The sequence below is a fragment of the Poeciliopsis prolifica genome, unplaced genomic scaffold, assembly GCF_027474105.1.
Source record: "Poeciliopsis prolifica strain line A6 unplaced genomic scaffold, Auburn_PproV2 SCAFFOLD034, whole genome shotgun sequence".
NCBI classification, from domain to species: domain Eukaryota; kingdom Metazoa; phylum Chordata; class Actinopteri; order Cyprinodontiformes; family Poeciliidae; genus Poeciliopsis; species Poeciliopsis prolifica.
In genome coordinates this window covers 5,561,131-5,583,251 of record NW_026562409.1, presented here as the reverse complement: position 1 = coordinate 5,583,251, position 22,121 = coordinate 5,561,131, and the positions used below count along the sequence as shown (strand labels likewise).

General features: G+C 38.1%; 2 protein-coding genes across 3 annotated transcripts; both read left to right on the top strand.

Annotated features, from left to right (window-relative positions):
* The first annotated feature begins 644 nt into the window (after positions 1-644).
* On the top strand, positions 645-4,919 carry mettl2a (methyltransferase 2A, methylcytidine). Its single transcript, XM_055051942.1, has 9 exons — positions 645-797; positions 1,585-1,673; positions 1,844-2,112; positions 3,032-3,081; positions 3,173-3,233; positions 3,312-3,451; positions 3,546-3,652; positions 4,418-4,483; positions 4,601-4,919. The coding sequence occupies exons 1-9, from the start codon at positions 646-648 to the stop codon at positions 4,738-4,740; spliced, it is 1,074 nt and encodes a 357-aa protein (XP_054907917.1). The 5' UTR covers position 645; the 3' UTR covers positions 4,741-4,919.
* A 215-nt stretch (positions 4,920-5,134) lies between these two features.
* tlk2 (tousled-like kinase 2) lies at positions 5,135-20,529 on the top strand. 2 transcript variants are annotated; one of them, XM_055051936.1, is made up of 21 exons: positions 5,135-5,790; positions 6,770-6,852; positions 8,200-8,277; positions 8,375-8,441; positions 8,518-8,561; positions 8,675-8,773; positions 9,133-9,234; positions 11,429-11,521; positions 11,675-11,785; positions 11,886-12,022; positions 12,157-12,309; positions 12,411-12,477; positions 13,054-13,151; positions 13,853-13,934; positions 14,358-14,449; positions 16,550-16,639; positions 16,728-16,897; positions 17,367-17,505; positions 17,940-18,051; positions 18,161-18,268; positions 19,319-20,529. In XM_055051936.1, the coding sequence occupies exons 2-21, from the start codon at positions 6,772-6,774 to the stop codon at positions 19,490-19,492; spliced, it is 2,097 nt and encodes a 698-aa protein (XP_054907911.1). In that variant the 5' UTR covers positions 5,135-5,790; positions 6,770-6,771; the 3' UTR covers positions 19,493-20,529. The 2 variants fall into 2 exon arrangements, with proteins under 2 accessions (XP_054907911.1, XP_054907912.1); XM_055051937.1 differs by lacking the exon at positions 8,675-8,773.
* The last annotated feature ends 1,592 nt before the right edge of the window (positions 20,530-22,121 follow it).

Below are 22,121 nucleotides of genomic sequence, written 5' to 3'. Positions count from 1 at the left end.
TTAGTAAAGAACTGACGTTGGAAATTTTCTCAAGATGTGTCTCCCCCTAGTGTATAAAAACTGCTAATGCACACATTGTAGATTTTCTTAGCGTGTTAGAAAGTAATTATGCAATCAAAGATGTTTATTTTTATTGGACCTCAAAGTAATAAGTCTTTTACGTTGCAGGAAAGTAAAATAACATATATTAATAGAAATACATTAAAATCACAAACTATACTAACAATAAAAAATTCACATGAGAAAGAAGCAAAGTTTTTGCAAGAAGCAATTAACTCAGACAATATTTTTAAAGTGATAACTGACAAATTTATAGGAAGACTAATTAATGAAATTCCTATCTGAGTTGATCAAACTCTGTGTCTTTGGTTGCTTTGTGGACCTTGGTCCAAGTTTCTCTTCAGAATATTTTTCAGTTAATCTAAAAATCAAATTAGAAGAGTGAAGGTTCACAGAATCCATTTTATTTGTCTCCCTGTTTATTTATTTACTTAATTTTGACTGAAATGGCTCTGAATACCTGTGCAATGTAAAAAACAATGTGTTTTTTTAAGTGATTAATATTAACTATCAGCATGTTTCAACCCGTGAGTATCTTTTCCGCTTGTCCCTGAATGCGTCACTGCCTTCTGCGTCAGATCCATCATGGCGGCGCCCCGCACCGTGGACGGAGTGGAGGCTGAAAACACTGAAATCAGCTTGACACTTTCAAATCCTTCCTCTGAAGACACCAAAAGGCCTCAGTTCGGGACACGCTTCCTTACAGACCCGCGGCAGGTCTTCCAGCACAACGCATGGTCGGTACCACAGACCCAAATAGGATGGAATGGGTTCATGTGTATCTTTTGAGTGGAGGAGACTTTTTCAGCATGATCTTTAGCTTTGGATTGTTGAGTTCAGTTTTTGTAACGTTGCAATTTTTGTTTATTTATTTTTGTATTTTTTTTACTGCGTCCAAGCAAGCCGGCACTTAGAAAATACGACTGTTTTCGCATAAAATTACTTTACTCCTCTACTGTGTGCATTACGGTAAAAGGGGCAGTACGGTTGCCCGCCGTTCGAGTAAAAAAGTTCTCTCGATTAGAGTGAGCAGAGATTATTTTTGCTTTGAAATTATTTTAAGAAATTTAAATATAATAAAAATAAGGCATTTTTAAATGTCAGAAAATTATTATCGGCAACTTTGGTCATAGCTCCAAAAATCAAGGTGACGGTAATAAAGTTGCCATATTTGACGGTTAGCCAATACAGTTTCAAAATTATACCTTGATCAACTAAATAAATTTAAACTTTTTTAAAATATATTTTTTAATATATACAATATATACACTGGGGATCAGTGTGAGAATTAATTGTGTACTCTACCTTAATGCACTGTGTATGGGCGAAACTACTCTTTTTAACAGAGTTGTTGATGCCACTGGCATAATTGTTAAATTCTCTGTCAAATCTGTATTCAGACATAAAAAAAACCATATAAATTAAGCCTAATAAAACATCAAAATATCAAACACAATTTCTTCACGGTCAATCACTTTGTTATTCATTCACAAAGTTGGAATAATAATGTTTTGTGGTCTCCAGGGACAATGTTGAGTGGACTGATGAACAGGAAGAAGCTGCAAAGAAGAAAGTTTCCGAAAACAATCAGCCCTTGCCTCTAGAAAAACAAGGTTAGGCTATACTTTTGAAAATTAATATATTTTTATATTTATATAATACTATTAAATCATGATTTTTTTTTTTTATTATAGTAGCCTTTGAGAAGCAGATGTGTGTTGTGTTTTAGGAAGTGTGCTTTATTTATTATTTTAATACTAGCTTTTCTGCCTTTTACTTCCAGAGGAGTACAACAGTCGGGCCAGTGAATACTGGAATGAGTTTTACACGATACATGAGAATCGCTTCTTTAAAGACCGTCACTGGCTCTTCACAGAGTTTCCAGAGCTTGCCCCACAGCGTAACCTGAACCTCGAATCTCAACCAAACAACTCGGGCGTGGACAGCAGCCATCGGGATGGATTTGAACAAAAACAATGCAGGGATTTTGCAGCTTTGTCTGGTGACAACTGTGACTTTCCAGGCTCCTCTGCCACATATCGCATCCTGGAGGTTAGAGATCATTCTAGCAGAAAGTTGGTCACATTTTCACCATATAAATGTTTTAAATAGTTTTATTTAGTTCAGGAAATTGCCAGATTTTTTTGTGATGTTTTGTAGATTTAAACACATTCTTAAAATGATGGGCTTGAATAATAAACCCATGTCTCTTTAAACAGAGTTTAGGTGTGTTTTAGTAAAGCTATTCTGTGATGCATGGGGCACAGAAACTTTTTGGAAGGTGTTATAACCTGTATATGACTGCTGCAGTTGCGTTCAGCTTTTATTGCATGAATTACAAAAATGTAGAAAAGCTTACCTTTCATTACAGTCCATGTTTTTCAGTGGGAGACAGCATTATTTGAAGGGAGCTCCAGAAAACTGGAGAGGGCATCCCATCATTTGCAACTGCTACAAAATTGACTTTTTTTGTTAGTGTGTGTTTTGGCAGAATAATGATCCAAAACATATGGCCATGGGTACAAGATATGACTTCTACCATGGCCATCTCAGTCCCCTAAACCCAGATCCTGTTGGATGAGCGGAAAGAAAGAGTGCACAGGACTCAGGACCTGGAAGGAACCAGACAGATTGTGCAACGAACCTTTCCATTCTATGTTCCAGTCTTGTAAAATGTTTCCCAGAAGTGTCAAAATTGTGTTGTTGTTTTGTTGTTGTTCTAAGATTAAGTCTGAAAAGCCGAGATAACAAGTATATGATTGAAATATGTGAAAATCTTATAAACATTAGACTTCTCTCACTAAATGAATGTAATCCAATTGAAATTATAATTTTCTTTCTTGTTCTTTGAATATAAGATTCTCTATCAAATAGCACTCACATTCAAACAGAGCCCATTTTGTTGCCATCATTACATTTGTTCCATTTGAAATGGTTAATTCTCCTGAAACATAACATCATTCCTGTACAGGTTGGTTGTGGTGTGGGCAACACAGTTTTCCCAATACTCAAGACCAACAAGTAAGAACACACAAGAAAAGTTGCATCATGTCTTAAAAAGACGACTTCTCACCTTTTGCAGTCTATGTAACTGCAGCTTTGCCTTCTGCAGTGACCCTGGACTTTTTGTTTATTGCTGTGATTTCTCCAGCACTGCTGTGGATTTAGTGAAGGTGAGATGTTTTGACTCAAAAGAACAGTTTCTTCTGATCTCTGATGTGTGACTAACTCAAATTTTCTCTCGTCGTCAGACTAATCCAGAGTATGATTTGAACCGCTGCTTTGTCTTTGTTCACGACTTGAGCGATGTCGAGGCCAGCTTCCCCATCCCTGATGGATCCCTTGATATTATTGTGCTGATCTTTGTGCTGTCGGCACTGCATCCCGACCAGTACGAACAGATATCGCCAATTTTTGTGCTTTCATTTTTGTGTACATCTTTAGGATATTGCAGACACTGTGTAAGTGTTTCCCCTCCATTTCAGGATGCAGGCCTCCATCAGTAGATTAGCAAGTCTGTTGAAACCAGGTGGTGTGATTCTGCTGAGGGATTATGGACGCTATGATATGGCACAACTGCGCTTCAAAAAAGGTCAGTCAAGTCGTGTCAAGGTTCAAAAGATCTAGAATTTTTAAAGATTTCTCTTCTACTGGGAAGAATTTGTTTAAAATCACTCCCACTCTTATCGTAAACTGTTAGCAATCAATAATACAAAATGCCTATGTTAATTCATCCATGGTTTCCACTTATTTGGGATGGGGTCATGTGATTAGCAGGTATATAAAACCTGGACATCACTTTTCTAAAGGAAACAAAAGGGTCATATCAAAAGGTACACAATTCCTCCAATATAGATAAACATTCAAATGGAATAGACGTACCATTAAATCTGGCTGTCCTCAGAGATGTCAGAAGTCTTTAGTTTATAAAAGTGAGTATTTTTTAGCATGTCATTGTCTTTCTGTTTTTTGACTTCAGTATGGTTTAGCTGCTTTCTCTATGTTGGGAACCATGCAAAGATTTCTTGATTATTTAGTCAATTAGTTTATTTTACTGTATAACATCAGTCTTCCTTGATCAGTGGCACAGATGTTATTTTTTCTTTTTTCATTTACATTGAATCTATTTTCTTTTTTATCAGTAGAACAGTTTCAAAAATGTTAGTGGTCTCTAATATTTTTGAGGAAATATTTCAGATTATTCTCCATTTAAAACACTTCATTCCTTAACATTTTAGGTCTCTTTACGACTTTTCTGAGCAATGCCTATACCTGCTTATCCTTGCAACCAAACCTTGAAATGTTTACTGTTTAACTGTTTCATCTTTATAACTGTGTATTTTTTTTTTTATCTTAGGGAGATGTCTGTCAGAAAACTTTTACGTCAGAGGGGACGGAACACGAGTTTATTTCTTTACTCAGGGTATAAAATGACTGGCTTTATAACGTTTTTGTTTGTTTCTTTTTTATTAATATTATCCCTTACTGATTCATTCTTTCAACATGAATATGTCACATTTTTATGCGTTTTGTGTTTTAGATGAGCTTCATGAGTTGTTTGCAGAGGCTGGGCTTGAAAAAGTGCAGAACCTTGTGGACAGGCGGCTGCAGGTGAACAGAGGGAAACAGCTCACCATGTACAGGGTTTGGATCCAGTGCAAGTACCGCAAGCCTTGTTGAGAAATAAGGGGAGATGAGAGGAAGAATCCTCCAAAGATTACAGCTTTTTCCAGAAGACATTTTGAACAATGGGATATTGATGACTTTCCTCCTGATGAGTTGTGTAATCTGAAAAAGAACTGGTAACCAAGATACTGGTTTTAATCTGCAAATTTTTCAAAATACATTGCATGACTTTTTTTGTATTTGACATTTTTGTACATGGTAAATTAAAACTGTTTTACCCAGTAATGAAAAAATCTTGCACATTTAAATAATATTTTTTATATTATGTCTGCAGCATTGTTAGGATGGGAACTTTCTGATTAATTTATCACTAGAGTGGGGATGGGCACTGCTAAATTTCATTGTGTGGAGGGGGTTTTGTTATTGGTCCGGACAACAGATTTTGGGGCAGGCGTGGACTGAAGGAAGGTGAAACTACTTAAACGATCTCACGAGAAAATATGAGATTTTCCTGATTATTGTTTACATTGCAAAAACGTGAGATCCGAACCGAAATGATCCGGATTCAGCTGAAACGCTTCCAAAAGCACAACTTCCGAAAACAGATTTCGTTTTGATCCTTTTTACAGCTCGGAAGGAAACTGGTTTCGAACTTTGTTTTGATCGAGCTGAAAAGCTAGGACCCTAAATTCACCGCACCACTGGGGGAGATAAATATTAGGGTAACTACACTAGCTCAAAGACATTATTTATACCTGCCGAAAAGCGCAAATTCTCCAGGGTCGCCATTGTGTGGAGCGAGATACACCAGACCACAGTGCGGTATGACCCTCGGAGCGAGGGACATGATGGGGATTCCTGCTTAAGGAGCGCAGAAAGGCGGGTTTGGGAGACCCGGAGTTTTGTCGAGGCCTCCACCGGGATCCTCCGTGGTCTACCTGAAGCTGCTCAGCGGGCATCCGCGTCTCAATCGTCAACAACCAGCACGCGAGGGACGTGGCTTTGGATGCGGCCTAGTCTGGGAGGGTCTGCCGAGCACCGGTGAGACAACGCAGACGGTTTCAACGACAACAACCCCAGAAAACTGAGAAAATCTTAACTACAGTGAGTATCTGTACGGGCTTTCAGACAAAAGAATTTCGTTTGAGGGATGTTTTTGCTCCAGTGAACCCAGATGTCGTGGCAGATGATGCTTATTTTAGGGATAACCCTAGCCCATTGGAAACCTAACGACTAACGGTCAGTATTTAGAGAAAAAAATAGCCTTGTGTTTTAAATATACTTGGATGAGAATTTGTCGAAACATTCTTCTCTTGCTTTGGTTTACCCTTTTAAAGAAATTCAGTCTAAACATCATTAGCTAACTGTTAGCCGCTTAGATTGCTAACTGATGGTCAGCATCGGTAGCTTCTTGACTCGTTTACCTAAAGTTAGCTTACCGATATTTCACTAATTGTGCTCAAAATTAATACTTAACTTATTTTGTTTCACGTAAAGAAAGATTTTACTATTTACTTATATAATCCATACATTAAATATATTTACTTGTAGATGTAAACTGTAGGTAACAGACATACATAGTAACCAGTTCTGGGCGTGTAATTTTAAACCTCCGCACCGGTCAGCAAACTGGCCACTTATTGTCCTTTGTGGCCTTTTCTCCATTGCTGTGAGTGTTCCTTGGCAGTCCCTCCATTGCTGACCTTTTATAACAGCGCCATGAAACTTAGGCCTGTCATGTCAAGGCGTTATCAAGTGATTCCATAAATTTCCAGGCAGTGACTTTACACATCTGGGCTTAGTCTGTGATGCATGTGAAATATCAGTATTTGTTTATTGTTGTGCTCTGCGTACTCTGTGTGTTTTGCTGAACAGCAGTTGTTAAGTGGCTTTTCCTTCATGGATATACATATCAACATTGTCAAACTTATTGATGACTCAGAACAGGAATTTTCCACATCCATATTGCTAAACATTGGCATGACTCATCACAACCAGTGTCTTTTGAAACTGTCATCCTTCTTCCATCTGAATATTCCAGGCTCTTGAATGCCTTCCTTAATTTGCCCTCTTGTCTCCACAGCCATGATGGAAGAACTGCACAGCCTGGACCCCCGGCGACAGGAGCTGTTGGAGGCTCGCTTTACGGGGGTTGGAGTGAGTAAGGTTCGTAGGCACCAGATGTCACAAAGGTTGAGCTGGGGAAATGCTTCTCTAGTAACAGATTTATATGATTATGTTTTATTGTTTTACATTACTGCCATCATTAGTCTGATTTTTTTATTTAGTTTTTTTAGCCTGAACAAGCTTGGGCTCTTGCCTTTCCTTTGTCTCAGAAGAAGCTTGAGCCGTGTCTGTGTTTTTTGGCGGCTTTGACATGGCATCGCTCCCTGGCTTGTGATGTAGCAGTTGTATATGCGAGCGACTGCCTCTGCCAACAAGGCCACAGACAAGACAGGGTTGGTAGGGGGCAGAGGAAGAATGCAGAAATAGTTTTTGACCAGGTAGAATGAGAAGTGTTTTTTTTTTTTTCTTTGCTTTTCCTCCCCGCACCCTCGCTACGTAGATGGAGCTGTCAGTCTTAGAAGAAGGTGATCTTGGAACAGTTAGGGAGCCGGAGTTGGTGCCAAGAGCAGGCCCTGTGCCAACCATAGGCAGAGCTGAGCTCAGAGCATGGCATGGCTGCTGCCGCAGAGAAAATGGCGACGCCTGCTAAGGCGTCATACCACAGTCGCCCTCTACTAGATGGGTGAGAGTGAAGACGTATGGTTTGGTGGTCCGATAGCGTCTTCAGTGTCACGGAGTGGCTTATCTTTTCCTTCTTGACCTTGAATAGCTCGATTGCGCTGCTGTTCTTTGTGTAAAACACTGAGTCAGCAGAAAAGTTAAGGACAAAGGGATCAAACATCTTTTGATAAACAGATGTGGCGATTAGTATCTGTGAATTGCATGAACAAACAACCAATCTTCTTATTTGTTTTTTTAGATTTAAAAAAGTATCTTCTTGGTGGTTGCCTTTATAGTAAAAAAAGAGGGTGATTTAAAAATGCGGTGAGGAGGAGAAGGAGGAAAAATGGATGACATTTTGTAAAGGTGGCAGATGGAGCGAGGAATGGATCCCCAGCAGCTTGCCTAATGTTCAGCCATTTTAGGAGGGTTCAGCGAGGGAGCTCTAGTGTGCTCAGAATGACTAAGTGTCTTGCTCTGATTGGACAGCGCCTGCTGAATTCTGATGTGAATCATTTGATTGACAGGCATCACCTAGGGAACCGGCGTTGGTACTGATGCAGGTCTCCACACATTTGGGATTTTATGGTGATTGCGTGTAGCCAAACCTCTCCATCACTGTTTTTGTCTCTCAGCATTTTTATTGTATGTTTTTGTCCATGTTTTCCCACAAGTTTCCACATGTTGAGATTAGTAACAAATGGACATGCGTCTAACACCTTTTGTGTGTATTTAAGTCCTTTCTTTTCTCTTTTTTTTTTTTTTTTTTCTTGTTTTTGAAAACAGGGCTCAGGTCAGAGTCAGAATGAGTCATCCAATCAGAGTCTGTGCAGCTTGGGTTCACTTAGTGACAAAGAGCTGGAGGTTAGTGTCTCTTGCATATTGACTGGATTTATTTGTGGGGACTCTTCCTTTTACCCCACCTCTCACACACTGTGTGTTTATGCTGCTTTCTTTACAGACTCCAGAGAAAAAGGCGAATGAACAGAGAGTCAGAAAACGCAAAGCGGACCACTTTGACAGCCAAGGTACTATAATCCCCACTTACAACCCTTTCATAATTTCTTACTCGTTCCCTTTTATTGAACCCTTCTCTTTTTGTAGGCAAAGCAGGAGCGAGGGGGCTTAAAATTAGCGATTATTTTGAGGTGAGTGCTCCTGTCACGTTGGATTCACCTGTATAACTTTTCGTTCCTTCTTTCTGACCCCTTCTTTACTCGGCTTTCCATTTATCTTCTTTCTTGTTTTCCTCGTGTGTCAGTTTGCGGGAGGTAGCGGTCCTGGTACCAGCCCTGCTAGGGGAATTCCGCCAGTGGTCCGCTCTTCCCCACAACACTCTCTGTCCAACCCTCCCATCACGGTGAGCGTTGTTTGGCTCTATAGTGTTCTTTATGACTTTTTTTATTTCACAACGCTCTTTCTTTTCATTATTCCATGCTTGTTACTAACACCTGCTGGTGAGGTCTGTTCATGAGTGAGAAGAATCAGATGTGTGTTCACATGTTCTTGTAGTCATTAAATAGATGTCTGATTTAAAATGTCCTATTAAAAAAAAACATGGTCAGGGGATATAAATGCTTATGATAAGCTTTGTGGTGGCATATTCCACCAAATCCTGATAAATTGTTCAAGTGAAGGTGTTTTTTGTGGGGTTTTTTATGTACATTCCTTTCACAGCAAAATGAAGTGTCTTCATTGAACAATGTGTCTTCCTCCCAGGTGCAGCAAGGAAGCCCTTCGTCCATCAGTTCTGTCAACACGGAACTCTCCACATGTGCAATGAAGCCTGTCATTCTTCACATGCTCCACAAAACTACACAGGTACATCACACATTAACTGGATGCTAACTACCTGTTTACCTAATTAACTTGATTATAGTTTACCAGAAGTCGGATGGATATTCTCACCTCTAAATTATTTTTCACATTTTGTCACCCAACAGCAAAACCTCAATGTATTTATTGAAAAACTTGTGCGACAGGAGCTCATAAAATAATGCATAATTGTGCAGTCTGGGAAGTTATACGTGGTATTCATCTCATGTTTCCCAAATGATAATCTGATAAGTGCGGCTCGCATCTGTATACTTCTTACTGTCTCAGTACTTTCTAGAAGCATCTCTTGCTGTAGCTGCAGGTTCAAGTTTGTTGAAGAATATCTCTCTCAGCTTTCCACGTCTGGAGACTGGAACTTTTTTTTTTTTTGACTTGTATCAGATTTAATGTTTTTTTTTTAGCGAAACCATTCCATTTTGAGTATTTTATTTGATTGAAACTTTGTCCCAGGGTGGGGTCAAATGGGTTCAGCTTGGTTTCCTCAACAAATTATTCATATTTTCGAAGATTTTTTTTTTTAAATGATGGTATAACTGATTACAAAGTTATTTACATTTTGGTAAGTGGTTTAAAGAATCTTTGGCTCAGGATTTGTGGCAATAAAGATTATAAATCCCAACTCGGGGAACATTTTGTTCCCAAATGTCTGGAGGGTAAAATTGAAACATTTGAATCTAGGAAAATATATGTGTAAATGGGAGATTTGTTTGAGCTTTCACATTTTTTTTCTCTTGTTTAAAGATGAACCATCAGCCCAAATTATTTATTTGTTTTTCCTGTGGAATCAATCAAGTATTTTTGAATTCAGTTCAATTGTAACCCTAAAGGGGTTTCCCCCCAGGATTGCCCTGTGTTTCACTCCAACTGTATAACCCCTCAACTCCTGTTCATGCTGAAAAAAACCTCCCTCAAAGCATAATTCTGCCACCACCAGGTTTTCAAATATACAAAACATGTTTTACATTCAGTTTTGATGTTTTGATATTCTGCTAAACATAGTGATTTGCTCATAGGCTAAAAATGGCTACATTCTGGTCACTTCTGGCTAGAGCCCCTACCTTTCACATGTTTGCCTTGTCTCTGCATGGCTTGTGGTAGACCATGAATGCCAAAGGCTCACATCTTCTCATTCTAGTAGTAGAATGAGAAGATTCTAATGCTATAATCTTAATATAGTTGTTGATATAACTATATATCATAGTTGTTGATTCTCCCAGCTGAGCTGTAGAAGTCTGCAGCTCCTTCATAGTGTCTGTGGGCTTCTTGGTGGTTTTTCTGCTTACTGCTGTCCTGGCTGTTCAGTTAGTTGATCGGCCTTGTATTAAAAAAAAAAAGTAAGTTGACCTTAAAAACGCTAGTTGACCGTCTTAAATTTTGTCATGGCAGGAGTGTTTCATCTTCTTTGTAGTTATTATTATTATTGCTTTTGGGATGTGTGTAAACATCTTCATTCTGTCATGTGACTCAAGGTGATTGAGGTTAACTAGCTGCTAATATGCCTTTACAAGCTATCGATCTAGCTAGCTTTTTTGCGTCTAATATGGGTAATTCCAAATATATCGCCAGTTGGCTGGACAATGATTAATTTGGAAAGGCTCAACCCATAGAAGCCAGCCCTATATTTATACTTTTTTTGTTTTGTTTTGTTTTTGTTTTTTCGGTCTTTAATTTAATTCTAGGTGGCATTAAAATGGTCTTAGATAGCTTAGATTTGACTCTGACTATGCAATGTCCAAAAAACCTTTGATATAATTTTATGACCTAACCTTGCTTTAAACATTTCCGCAACTGACATGTCTTCTGTGTTACTTGGACTTTATGATTCTATTTGTTCATTAATGTTCTGCAGCAGACCTTTGAGACCTTAACCGAACTGCTAAGGCCTCAAATCAGGTGAATTCTGCAGACAAATTATATTTAAGCACATTTGATTCAAGGGGGATGGATATGCAGGCTTTTTAGTTACGGGCCAAACACTTTGAAAACCATGTATCATTTCCTACATTTTCTTAATTTTTGCTACTTTATGTTGATCCATTCAATGTAATCTAATGGAATGTACTTGAAGTCATTAACAAAATGTGGGAGAGCTGTACATTAATGATTAAAACTCTAAACTGTAACATATGCACTTACTCGGAATGAACCCACCATTAATGACGCCTTTTGTGCTCCTTAGTCTGACCTTACTTTAGATAAACTAACAGCCCTGGAGAACAGCAAGAACTCTGACCTGGAGAAGAAGGAGGGCCGAATAGACGATTTGCTGCGGGTACTAATCTCATTACACTTCATCCGTGCCTCTTTGCTCGCTCTCTGTGAAGGTTTTCCACTCACGCACGTGTTGATTCTCTGCATATGTGATGAACTGTAATAACCCTTTTCACTTTGCTTATTTCCCGCCTCTCTGTGCGTTCTGTTCCAGGCGAACTGTGAACTTAGAAGGCAAATCGATGAGCAGCAGAGGATGCTGGAACGATACAAGGAACGCTTAAACAAATGTGTGACCATGTCCAAGAAGCTGCTGATTGAAAAAGTATGAAATTGACGAGAGCTGGGGGTGTTTGTTTGAAAACATTGCTCCTTGGTAGAAGTTGATCGGTGATGTTTGGTTCGTGTTCTTCTCTGCCGCTCAGTCCAAGCAGGAGAAAATGGCTTGCCGGGATAAAAGTATGCAGGATAGACTTCGATTGGGCCATTTCACTACAGTAAGACACGGCGCATCCTTCACGGAGCAGTGGACAGATGGATATGCTTTCCAAAACCTTATCAAGTGAGTAAAAAACTTTGTTTTTGTTGTTGTTGTTGCTTTAACTTGAAGAGAGAATCAAAACTAACTCTTGAATTTTCTATTGCGTGTTTAGTAATGAGAATTAAGGTGCAGTTGTTTAATTATGTGCATTCCAGACAACAAGAGAGGATCAACTCTCAGCGGGAGGACATCGAGAGGCAGAGAAAGCTCCTAGCCAAACGCAAGCCGCCTTCCATGGCCCAGACTCCGCCGCCGAGCCTGGAACAAAACAAACGCAAAAGCAAGACCAATGGGACAGAAAGCGAAACGTATAGCACTTTTTCTTGTTCTTCTCCTCAACGTCAGCATTGTCTTGTTCAAAATGCGTCGACATGTTTGATGTGCTGAGGTTTGTTCTGTCTTTTTCCAGGTTATCACAGGCAGAGTACCATGAGCAAGAAGAAATCTTTAAACTAAGATTAGGGTACCTTAAGAAGGTAATGCATAATGTATTGTTTTAAATTCCTTGTAAGCCTGCTATGTTGAGCAATAAATCAATTAATCGCATGATGAATTAAAATGAGCACCATCATTTCCATTTGGACAAGTTGTTGAAGAGATGCTCCCTTTTAAAATTGTTGAATAACTGATATTTTAAGAAATATTTTGTTTGCACTACCTGCTACTTTTGCTTGTTTTCTCTAAGCTGAATGATTATTACTTTTTGAAATGCAGTGTTGGTTAGATATTCATAAACCATTTTAATTATTGCTGTTTTGGTTGATTTGTTTTGTTTAGAGTATTTAAAACATTTCTCCAGTTCCAGTTAACTGTTTTTTAAAGGTTAAAGGTTTTTTGATCTTGTAGTGGGTGTACTTGCATGACTGTGCAATTATCAGTTAAAAATTGTTTCAAAATGACAATATTATAATTTATTGCAATAATTTCTCGGACAATTTATCGTTCAGCAAAATGTTATCCTGGCAGGCTTATCACTATCAAGTTTTACAATGATATCAATCATTTTCTCACGCAATAATTTTTTTGGGGGGATTTCTTGTTTGTATTTGCAGGAGGAAGCTGAGATCCAGGCAGAGCTGGAGAGGTTGGAGCGAGTGAGAAACCTTCACATACGGGAGCTCAAAAGGATCCACAATGAAGATAATTCCCAGTAAGATTTTTTTTTTTTTTTCCAATCCAAGATACAATTAAAGTATTATTCGCCTTTGACAAGATTAGTCAAAGCTTAGATATTGACCCAAGTAATCTATATATATGCTCATAATTTTAATCAAATTTACTTACAATTTTTTGTCAAAGGTCAGAAAGTTTTCTCCAAACATTCTGTTGATGCTTGGTGTTTTGTTCATGAAGTTCACTCACATGATCCCACGGTATCACACATAAATAACTACTGGTAATGATGTTGATCATGTTATTATGTAAAGGAATGACATTTAAACAAGCTCATAAAAAATGTACAGATATTAAATGCATATAATTGTTTTCCTTTAAAGTGTCACTTTTGGTTGAACTTCAATCTTCTTTTGTTTAAATCCAGTCGAGCTTTTGTATTTGGCATTTTTAATCAGACTTTTTAGTATGAAATTACATAAAGAAAAAGAGCTTTTTTGTGATTTCTTTTATTTCTTTTATTTAAATAAATACATTTTATATCAAGATAAATTAAAATACAAACTTCAGTTTGCAAATAATGATTTCATTTATTAAGGGAAAAATGATCCAAACCAACTTGACCCTGAGGAAATAATTGTTCCCTTGTTGCAATATGGATTAAGTATGTTAAAATTGAGATTACTTTAATTCCTTCATTTTGTTTACGCTATATCTGTCATTTCCTCCTCTTGCTAGATTCAAAGATCATCCTACGCTAAATGACAGATATCTGCTACTCCATTTGCTTGGGCGAGGAGGTTTCAGTGAAGTTTACAAGGTGAGACAAAACATTTCTATTCCTAAGTTACAAGAGGAACGATCAGCCAGCCAGTCTGTTGTTTAACTGCATTGTGTTACTGTTTTGCCTTTATTTAGTATTTTTACAGGCTGTAAAACTAACAGAATGATCCTATTTGTCCTTTTCTGCTTTATAAAATCAGAGCAGTTCACATTGTGATGTTAAACTGTGTCTGTGCTGTGCAAGCTTTAGTTGGTATTGCGTTAGGTTGAAGTTACTGTTTTGCGGTTAATCACTGTGCCAAAATGTCAAGGTTCACGGAATCTGCTGTCAGGACAGTTAAAATGATTAATGAACGCAGCCATTTTAACGTGCGGCAAGAGTCTTAGTGCAGCTAAAGCAAAACAAAGCCATATGTACTTTCTATCTAACTGGAGATTTTTTATTTTTATTTTTATTCAGGCCTTTGATTTAACAGAGCAAAGGTACGTTGCTGTTAAAATCCACCAGTTAAACAAGAACTGGAGGGACGAGAAGAAGGAAAATTATCACAAGTGAGTGTTTGAGCATTCTTGTAACATTTTTTATGGTAATAAACCATGCATTCAGAGGACCAATGCAGACTAGGAAAAATATGGAAAAGTAGTGAAGTGAATTTGAGTGTTTCTCACATCTGGATAAGTACGGAAAAGAAAATTAAGAGCAAGAAAGAAATTTATAGTTCTTAACTTTATTTTGTCTAAATCAGGGGTGTCAAACTCAAATACACAGTGGGCCAAAACTTTAAATTGAACAAAGTCGCGGGCCAAGGTTGAACAAATGAATCTTTTGAAATGGACCCAAACAAGTTCTAATATAACAATAAATATTGAACAAGCAAAGCTTATCTAACTTAAAAGTGCAGGTGTGCAAAATTGAGTTGCTAATAATAATAAAACATATTATTATATTAAATAAAATATATTTAATATATGAAATAAAATATTAAACATATTAAATAAAATTTAAATAAAAATTGAATGCCTCCTTTCTGACCTAAATGTCAAAATTAGGTTTGTACACAGGCTAATAAATTTGAAAATAAATCATTAAATAAACTATGAATAAACCATTCAGGCCTTGGCGTAACAAGAAAAGGTGCATAGAAAACTTATTTATTGCTCATTTTGCGCCACACTGATCTACTCTGATGCGGCCAAGCCAAATACCTGTCATTAATGACAGGTATGACGAAACGATTCATTATCGAAAAAAAGGTGTTCGTCAGTCAGACGTCTCCTGTGAGATGTTTTAGTCATTTTTATTGAGGAGAAAAGTTGCTCACATAGGTAAGTGCTGGTGCGCAAGAAGACGAATCACCACCTTCCTAATACACCCATGTCCGCTACCATAAGTGCTACTGACACAGAGGAGAAGGCGTGTCTGCCTCTCAGTGGCGGAGCTAGACTTTTTTTCAAGGGGTGGCCAAAGGGTGAGCAAGGCTTTATCAGAGGGGTCCATATACAAATGGACCGTTCCATGGAACAAAAGGAAAACATATTTGTTTCCTTTTGTTTAAAATTAATTGATACAACTAGTGAGGTTATAATTCAAAGCTTTCATATGACATAGCCTACTTACATTTCAGTCATTATAAAACTTAAAGGTTTTTCACATATTCTTTTTCAAGCAAGAGCTGGGAGATATAAAACATTAGAGGGCAGCATGTCACTAAAACATATGTTAAAAGAATCTGTCTAAAACACGATCTATCAGCACTAGCATGGCTAATATAATAAACGAGGCACTATGCAGCGGTGCACAACCATTTTTAATTTTTTTTAATTTTTTTAGAAATGTGGGACAAGTGCTGCCTCTCATTAGGAAGGTAACAGCGGTTACTGCTGAGCGGTAAAATGTAAATACCTGCAGAACTCCTCGACGGTGTAACTCTAAAGCCACGGGTGTGTTTTGGATCAAGCAGGACCCACATGTCAGTTTAACCAATGAGCAGCGTCGGGTTTCGGGCTGCTTTCAGGGACAGTCGGAAATTACAGTTTTCCTGGCAAATCTTTGCCGATCTCATAAGTATTATATTTTAAAATTACCATTTCCAGTGGGGTGGCAGTAGGGGTGGCAAGGGCTCTGTTGGGGTGGCAAGTGCCACCCCTCTGGCTCTGCCACTGCTGCCTCTGTCCTGATTGACACCAAATAACAGCAGAGCATTATGGATTCGTAGTATAACCGGTGAATGTGGCGTCACCGCATTGCCACCGTATAATACCGGTGGGCCGGCTCTAATATTGATTTGAAATTGCCTCGCGGGCCAAATATAATTACACTGCGGGCCAAATTTGGCCCGCGGGCCAGAGTTTGACACCTATGGTCTAAATCTTTACTTGCTTTCTTGTTTTCTTTATTTTTTTTATTGCACTTTCTGTCTGCTTGCTTTCCTCTTTTTTTTCAACCTTATGTATTCTGCCTCATGTAGTTGTGTACAGTTACAAATTTGTTGTATTTTTTTTAAATTGGTAACAATGAATGTAAAAAAAAAAAACATTGGAAAGTTCAGCCTGAAAATGTATGGAATCTCTTTTGCATGACAATGTATAACAACCCTTTTTATTAGTTAATAATGAAAGTTTTTTATTTTTTTGTTGTTGTTTTTTTTCCAGACATGCATGCAGAGAATATAGAATCCATAAAGAGCTGGATCACCCACGGATAGTTAAACTCTACGACTACTTTTCACTTGACACTGACTCGTAAGTCATTGGAACAAACGAGCTAGTGTTGAATTTTTTTTGTCCATTTCTGAAAGTTTCTGAAGTCCCGCTGACTCTGTCTGAGCAGGTTTTGCACGGTGCTGGAGTACTGCGAGGGCAACGACCTGGACTTCTACCTGAAGCAGCACAAGCTTATGTCAGAGAAGGAAGGACGCTCCATCATCATGCAGATTGTCAACGCCCTAAAGTACCTCAACGAAATTAGACCTCCCATTATCCACTACGACCTTAAACCCGGTCAGTCTTCACATTTGAGGCACATGTTTGGAATAGAAGCACATGTATAAAACTAAATTACTAGGAGTCACACGAAGATGAGAAGTCTGTTTATGTCAAGGCAATTTTTGACCTTATTTGTTTTTAAGATTCAACATAACCTAACTGTCCAGATTGTAAAAAAAAAATTCTGATTAGTTGATTAATAAAATTTTTTATTGCAAACGTACAACAAATGTCACTTCAAAGCTCTTTAGAAGAAAAAAAAGATGATTTTTTTTATGTATTGCAAAATCAAATCTATCCAAACAAATCAAACTATGTAGATTAATTAAAGTTTAATTACAGCACAGCTCCTTCACTGGCTTTTTCTAAAAGAGACGAGGCTAAATAGCGTGGTCCGCCTTATTACATTGTCTGTAGAAGATGACAAAGTTAAAAAAAAGAAAATATCAACTTATGTCAGGGTTTTTTTTAAACCCCTTCTTAGGTAATATCCTGCTTGTGAATGGCACTGCCTGTGGTGAGATTAAGATAACAGATTTCGGCCTGTCGAAGATAATGGATGACGACAGCTACAACTCGGTAGATGGGATGGAACTGACCTCGCAGGGAGCGGGAACATACTGGTAAGACTGGTTCCCAGTCCGGCACTCTGAGGGTCACCGACTCTTCAGTGACTGTTTGCCTTTTCTACCACACTTTTTCCTTCCACTCAACTCTTGGATTACAGTATTAATCTTGGGTTACACTGTGGTGATGACAATTTGTGATTTACCCTGCTGGTTGGGAGTGTTATTAAAATTTGCTGAATTTTCTAAAAAAAATTAAAGAAAAAGATGAAACACTATTTTGCGTTAGCTTTGAACCAGAAACATCAAAATTAACAGTTACTGAAGTAGATAAATTTTTCTATTGTATTTTAGTTGTCAAGAATCACGTGTAGACTTTTACTCTTACTTTTAATGTGACCAAGACAAGTATTTGAAACTAGAAAAATGGTTGCACATGTTTGTTTTATGAAATTTATGCACATAGAAATGAATTCCTCTTTTATCTCCAGGTATCTGCCCCCAGAGTGTTTTGTGGTCGGCAAGGAGCCACCAAAAATCTCCAATAAAGTTGATGTGTGGTCCGTGGGTGTCATTTTTTACCAGTGTTTATACGGCCGTAAGGTAGGAGTCGCAGTAAGATGAGAAGTCTGTTGGTGTTGAGTTCAGTTTTTGAGTTCGGTTATGATTTTGATTTTATACCAACACCTTTTTTCTACCTTTTCCGCCGTAGCCTTTTGGTCACAACCAGTCACAGCAGGACATCCTGCAGGAGAACACAATCCTGAAAGCCACAGAAGTTCAGTTCCCCCCAAAACCTGTAGTCTCACCTGAAGCCAAGGTATTTATTTTCATAGTCGCCAAAGCCACAACCAAGTTTCTTTTTTATAGTTTAATAAGTGTACTTATTCTGTACAGCATAGCTAAGGTTTCTAATCAGTCAATATCAATAATTATTTATTAAATATTATGTTTTAAATATCTGAAATACTACCATTGTTGTTTATTTTTAAGCAGTTCTGAGGCACAGTGACAAAACCTATAGCTGCTGCTCTGAAGATTGTCACTATGTAACCAAAGAATGAGTGAGTTAGTTGATTCCACCAACTTTGCTTAACGAGCTGTGAGAGGTTTATCAGCTAAAGCCTTTCCTCTGCCTATATCCCCCAGAATGCTTTGTGGTTCTGGCTTGGAGTCCAGTGAAATTATTTGAGTCAGAGTTGAGCAGTAACTGGTTACATTTACTCAATACTTGAGTAACTTTTTTGAGAAAAAGTACTTTTAAAAGTAGTTTTTACTACTCTGTACTTGTTACTTTTACTCGAGCAAATGTATTATGGAGTAGCGCTACTTTTATTTGAGTAAATTTTCTGTGTTCTCTACCCACTCAATGAAAAACAAACTCGTTTTAATCGAGAATTCACACTCCGGCAGTTTTTGTTAACGTTTTATATAGAAAGAAAGTGATTTGGAAAAATATTGTTTTGCCTGATTTTGTTTTTTTGTCATTTAAACAAATTATTTTCATATTGGTTCCTAAAGTACCAACATTTCCATTTAATTTTATATTTTGGTCTCTGGTGATGTAATTTTTAAATATTAAATGATTGATAATTTGATCGGTGACTCTACTTGAGTAGCCTTCTTACCAAATACTTTTTTTCACTCTTACGTAAGTCATTTCTTGGATGGCTACTTTTTACTTTTACCTGGGTAAAAATATGTTGAAGTAGTGCTACTCTTACTGAAATACAATTTTTGGGTACTCTACTAACCTCTAATCAGACATACTATTTATTTATATTGATCATGTGTTTCTTGCAACTATACATATTAATTGTCCACCCATCCCTGATCATTATTCCCACCATCTTGTGGTCTTTTTCTTCAGGCCTTTATAAGGCGCTGTCTGGTCTACCGTAAGGAGGACCGTATCGATGTTCACCAGCTGGCCAGTGACCCCTTCCTAATGCCCCACATCCGCAAATCAGTGGCTTCCTCGGGCAGCTCCGGCACGGCCGTGGCCTCCACATCCAGCTCATCCAACAGCAGCGCCTCAAATTGAGCTCATGTCCCTCAAACGACTGACCGGATCATTCGATTGAATGGGGGAAGGCTTCCCCATTCTAACAGCATCTCACCTTGCCATGGAGAGTTGGAGGGAAACGGGTCGGATGGCAGCATGGGGTGGGTGAAAAGTTAAGGAGGGGTTGGGAATGGAAACTGTCGCCCCCCCACAGCCCTCCGATGTCCATCCACCCCAGCCCACCCGTCCTGGCATTGTTCCGGGGGTCAAAGCCCTGGATGACTCACACTGCGAAGGGTCGAGTTTTCGGCACTGTGTTGACGAAAAGTGAGTTTAGTGTTTCTGATGTTCCTTTTTCTGCTTAAAATGAGAAAATAAAACCACGTATTGAACTGCTTCAGCTCGGCCAGATGGAACGGACTGCAGAAGGCCTCATAGTCATATGCTCTCACACACACACACGCATCCGTGCATGAGCCTCTCTGGTCCGAGGTTGTCAGAACCTCACACACATGAACATTTTGTTTGCTCTTATCTCCCTGAAGCTAAATGAGCGAGCGAGCTGGTCTGGGCCGTTAAAGTTTGGAACCCTTAACAGCGCCACGGCGCCTGATTCTGTTTAAATTCAGACCCACGTAGTTTCTCCACGAGGGATGACGAAGCTGTCGCTTACATCTAGTCAAACTCCTGTGACCAAAGCTTTTAACTTCCAGCTGGTGGCAGTGTTCCACCTGTTTTTATAATGAATGGTTTTAGAGCTGTGCTACTTGACATGGAGCAGAAGCTGCTTGAGGATTGACCCAATTTTTACAGAAAAGATCTGTTCATGTAATTTAGTTCATGAAGAAAACAGTTGTTTTCATGTTGCCTTTAATTAGAATTGTTACTGTTTTGGGCAACCCACAACCCCCTGCCTCTGTGCTCCCTTTTTTTTCATAAACACATATTTATTTAGGTATGTTTGAATTTATTTTTGGCCAATAAAATTCAAGGGACTGGTTTATCTAATAGTACTGTTGGGGGGAGATTGGGCCTTAGCAAACAGTTGCATAAACCATTAAATACTATTGGTTAAACTGTGCTTGTTCTCTTCTTTGTGGTTTTGTTTCCCTCTCTGTTCTTTGTAAGAGTTTCTATTTATTCATATTTATTTATTTATTCCTCTTCGGTTCTCATGATTTTAATATCGTCAGCAGGACCAAAACAGGCTTAAATAAAAAAAGATTGGAGCATTTCAGATAAATGAATCATGTTGGACTAAAGCTTTCGTCAGTGAATTTCTATAATCTCTATAATCTTCTAAAATATTTGTGATACAACCCAACTTCCATTATATTGTTGCTCTGATTCTAAAAATGAAGCTACAGTTTCAGTCAAATTAATTGACTTGCTTTGTGTTAACAATAGCTAGCTATGGAAAAATAGTGTTTTTTTTGCAACCAAAAGTGTAAAGAAGTGAACCTGAAGGATCAGCTTTCCCTCAATAACTTTAGGGATGTATGTTCAGCTGCTGTGAAGAAGGCCTAATGAAATCCAAGAATGTAAGCACCATAACAATCTATTTCTGAAGTCTGGAGGATTCATGTCGCCACCGTCGTAGAACTTGTTCAACACTGGAAACAAGTGGGTGTGAGTGCATCTGTTTCTGCTGTGGTAAAGGATTTTAAACAAGCTTAAGACAAAGAAGCACCAAAAATAATGGAGTACATTAGATGAGATCACATTTTTCCGATTGTTTGGAACATCCTGGAAATCATTTATCCAAAGGAGAAAAATGTAGGGCTATTTTGTGCCAGCACTGAAAGCTTCCTGCTCCAACCCATGTGCTTGGCTGCTTCTCCTGCAAAGGAAGAGGATTTCATGTATTCTGAACAGAAAAAGAGCAACTTCTTCCAATGAAATACAAAATTTGGACCTACGAAGCTTATCAGGTTCAGATCTGGACAATTTCAACTCCACTGAGTTTTCTGTTGCTTATTATGTTCATGTCCAACACGTGGGAGTTTGGTACTCCCAAACACAGTGGAGACACCGAGAAAATATAACCAAGAACTATCAATGGTAAATGGAGTTAATACAGAGTTTTTCTGCTCAATTAAAGGGCCATTGCTCCGTTTTTAAAGGACTTTTGAATGTATGGATTTTTCTTAAACACCCGAGATGAGTCAAATATAAACTGGATTAATCTATAACAAGCGGGAAATGTTTCTAAAATCTTGTAAAACCTTTAATTTATTTTTTTAACACTAAATGTCCAAATAATAGTACTGAACAATCACAAGTAACTATTATCACAGAATGCCCATCAATTGCCTGCAATGCCAAACATAACATGTTTTCCCTCTTGCAGGCTTGTTTTTTATTTTTTTGTCTGACTTGAATATTTCAGATCAACACAGATTTTCACCTGAATAAGTAAAACAAAACAACAGTTATACAGATTTGGTTTATCAAAAGGTAAAAAAAAAAAAAATCCAAACCAACATATGTATGTAAAAATTACATATTTTGGTTGCTTAGCCTTAATAACTACCATCAAGCACTTGGGCTAACTGCCAATCAGACATTTATGTTACTATCAAGGATATTTGATCTCTTCTTCTGTGCTGAATTGTTTTAAATCGGCCACATTTTATGGTTTTCAGGCTCAAACATCCAGTTTGAGTGC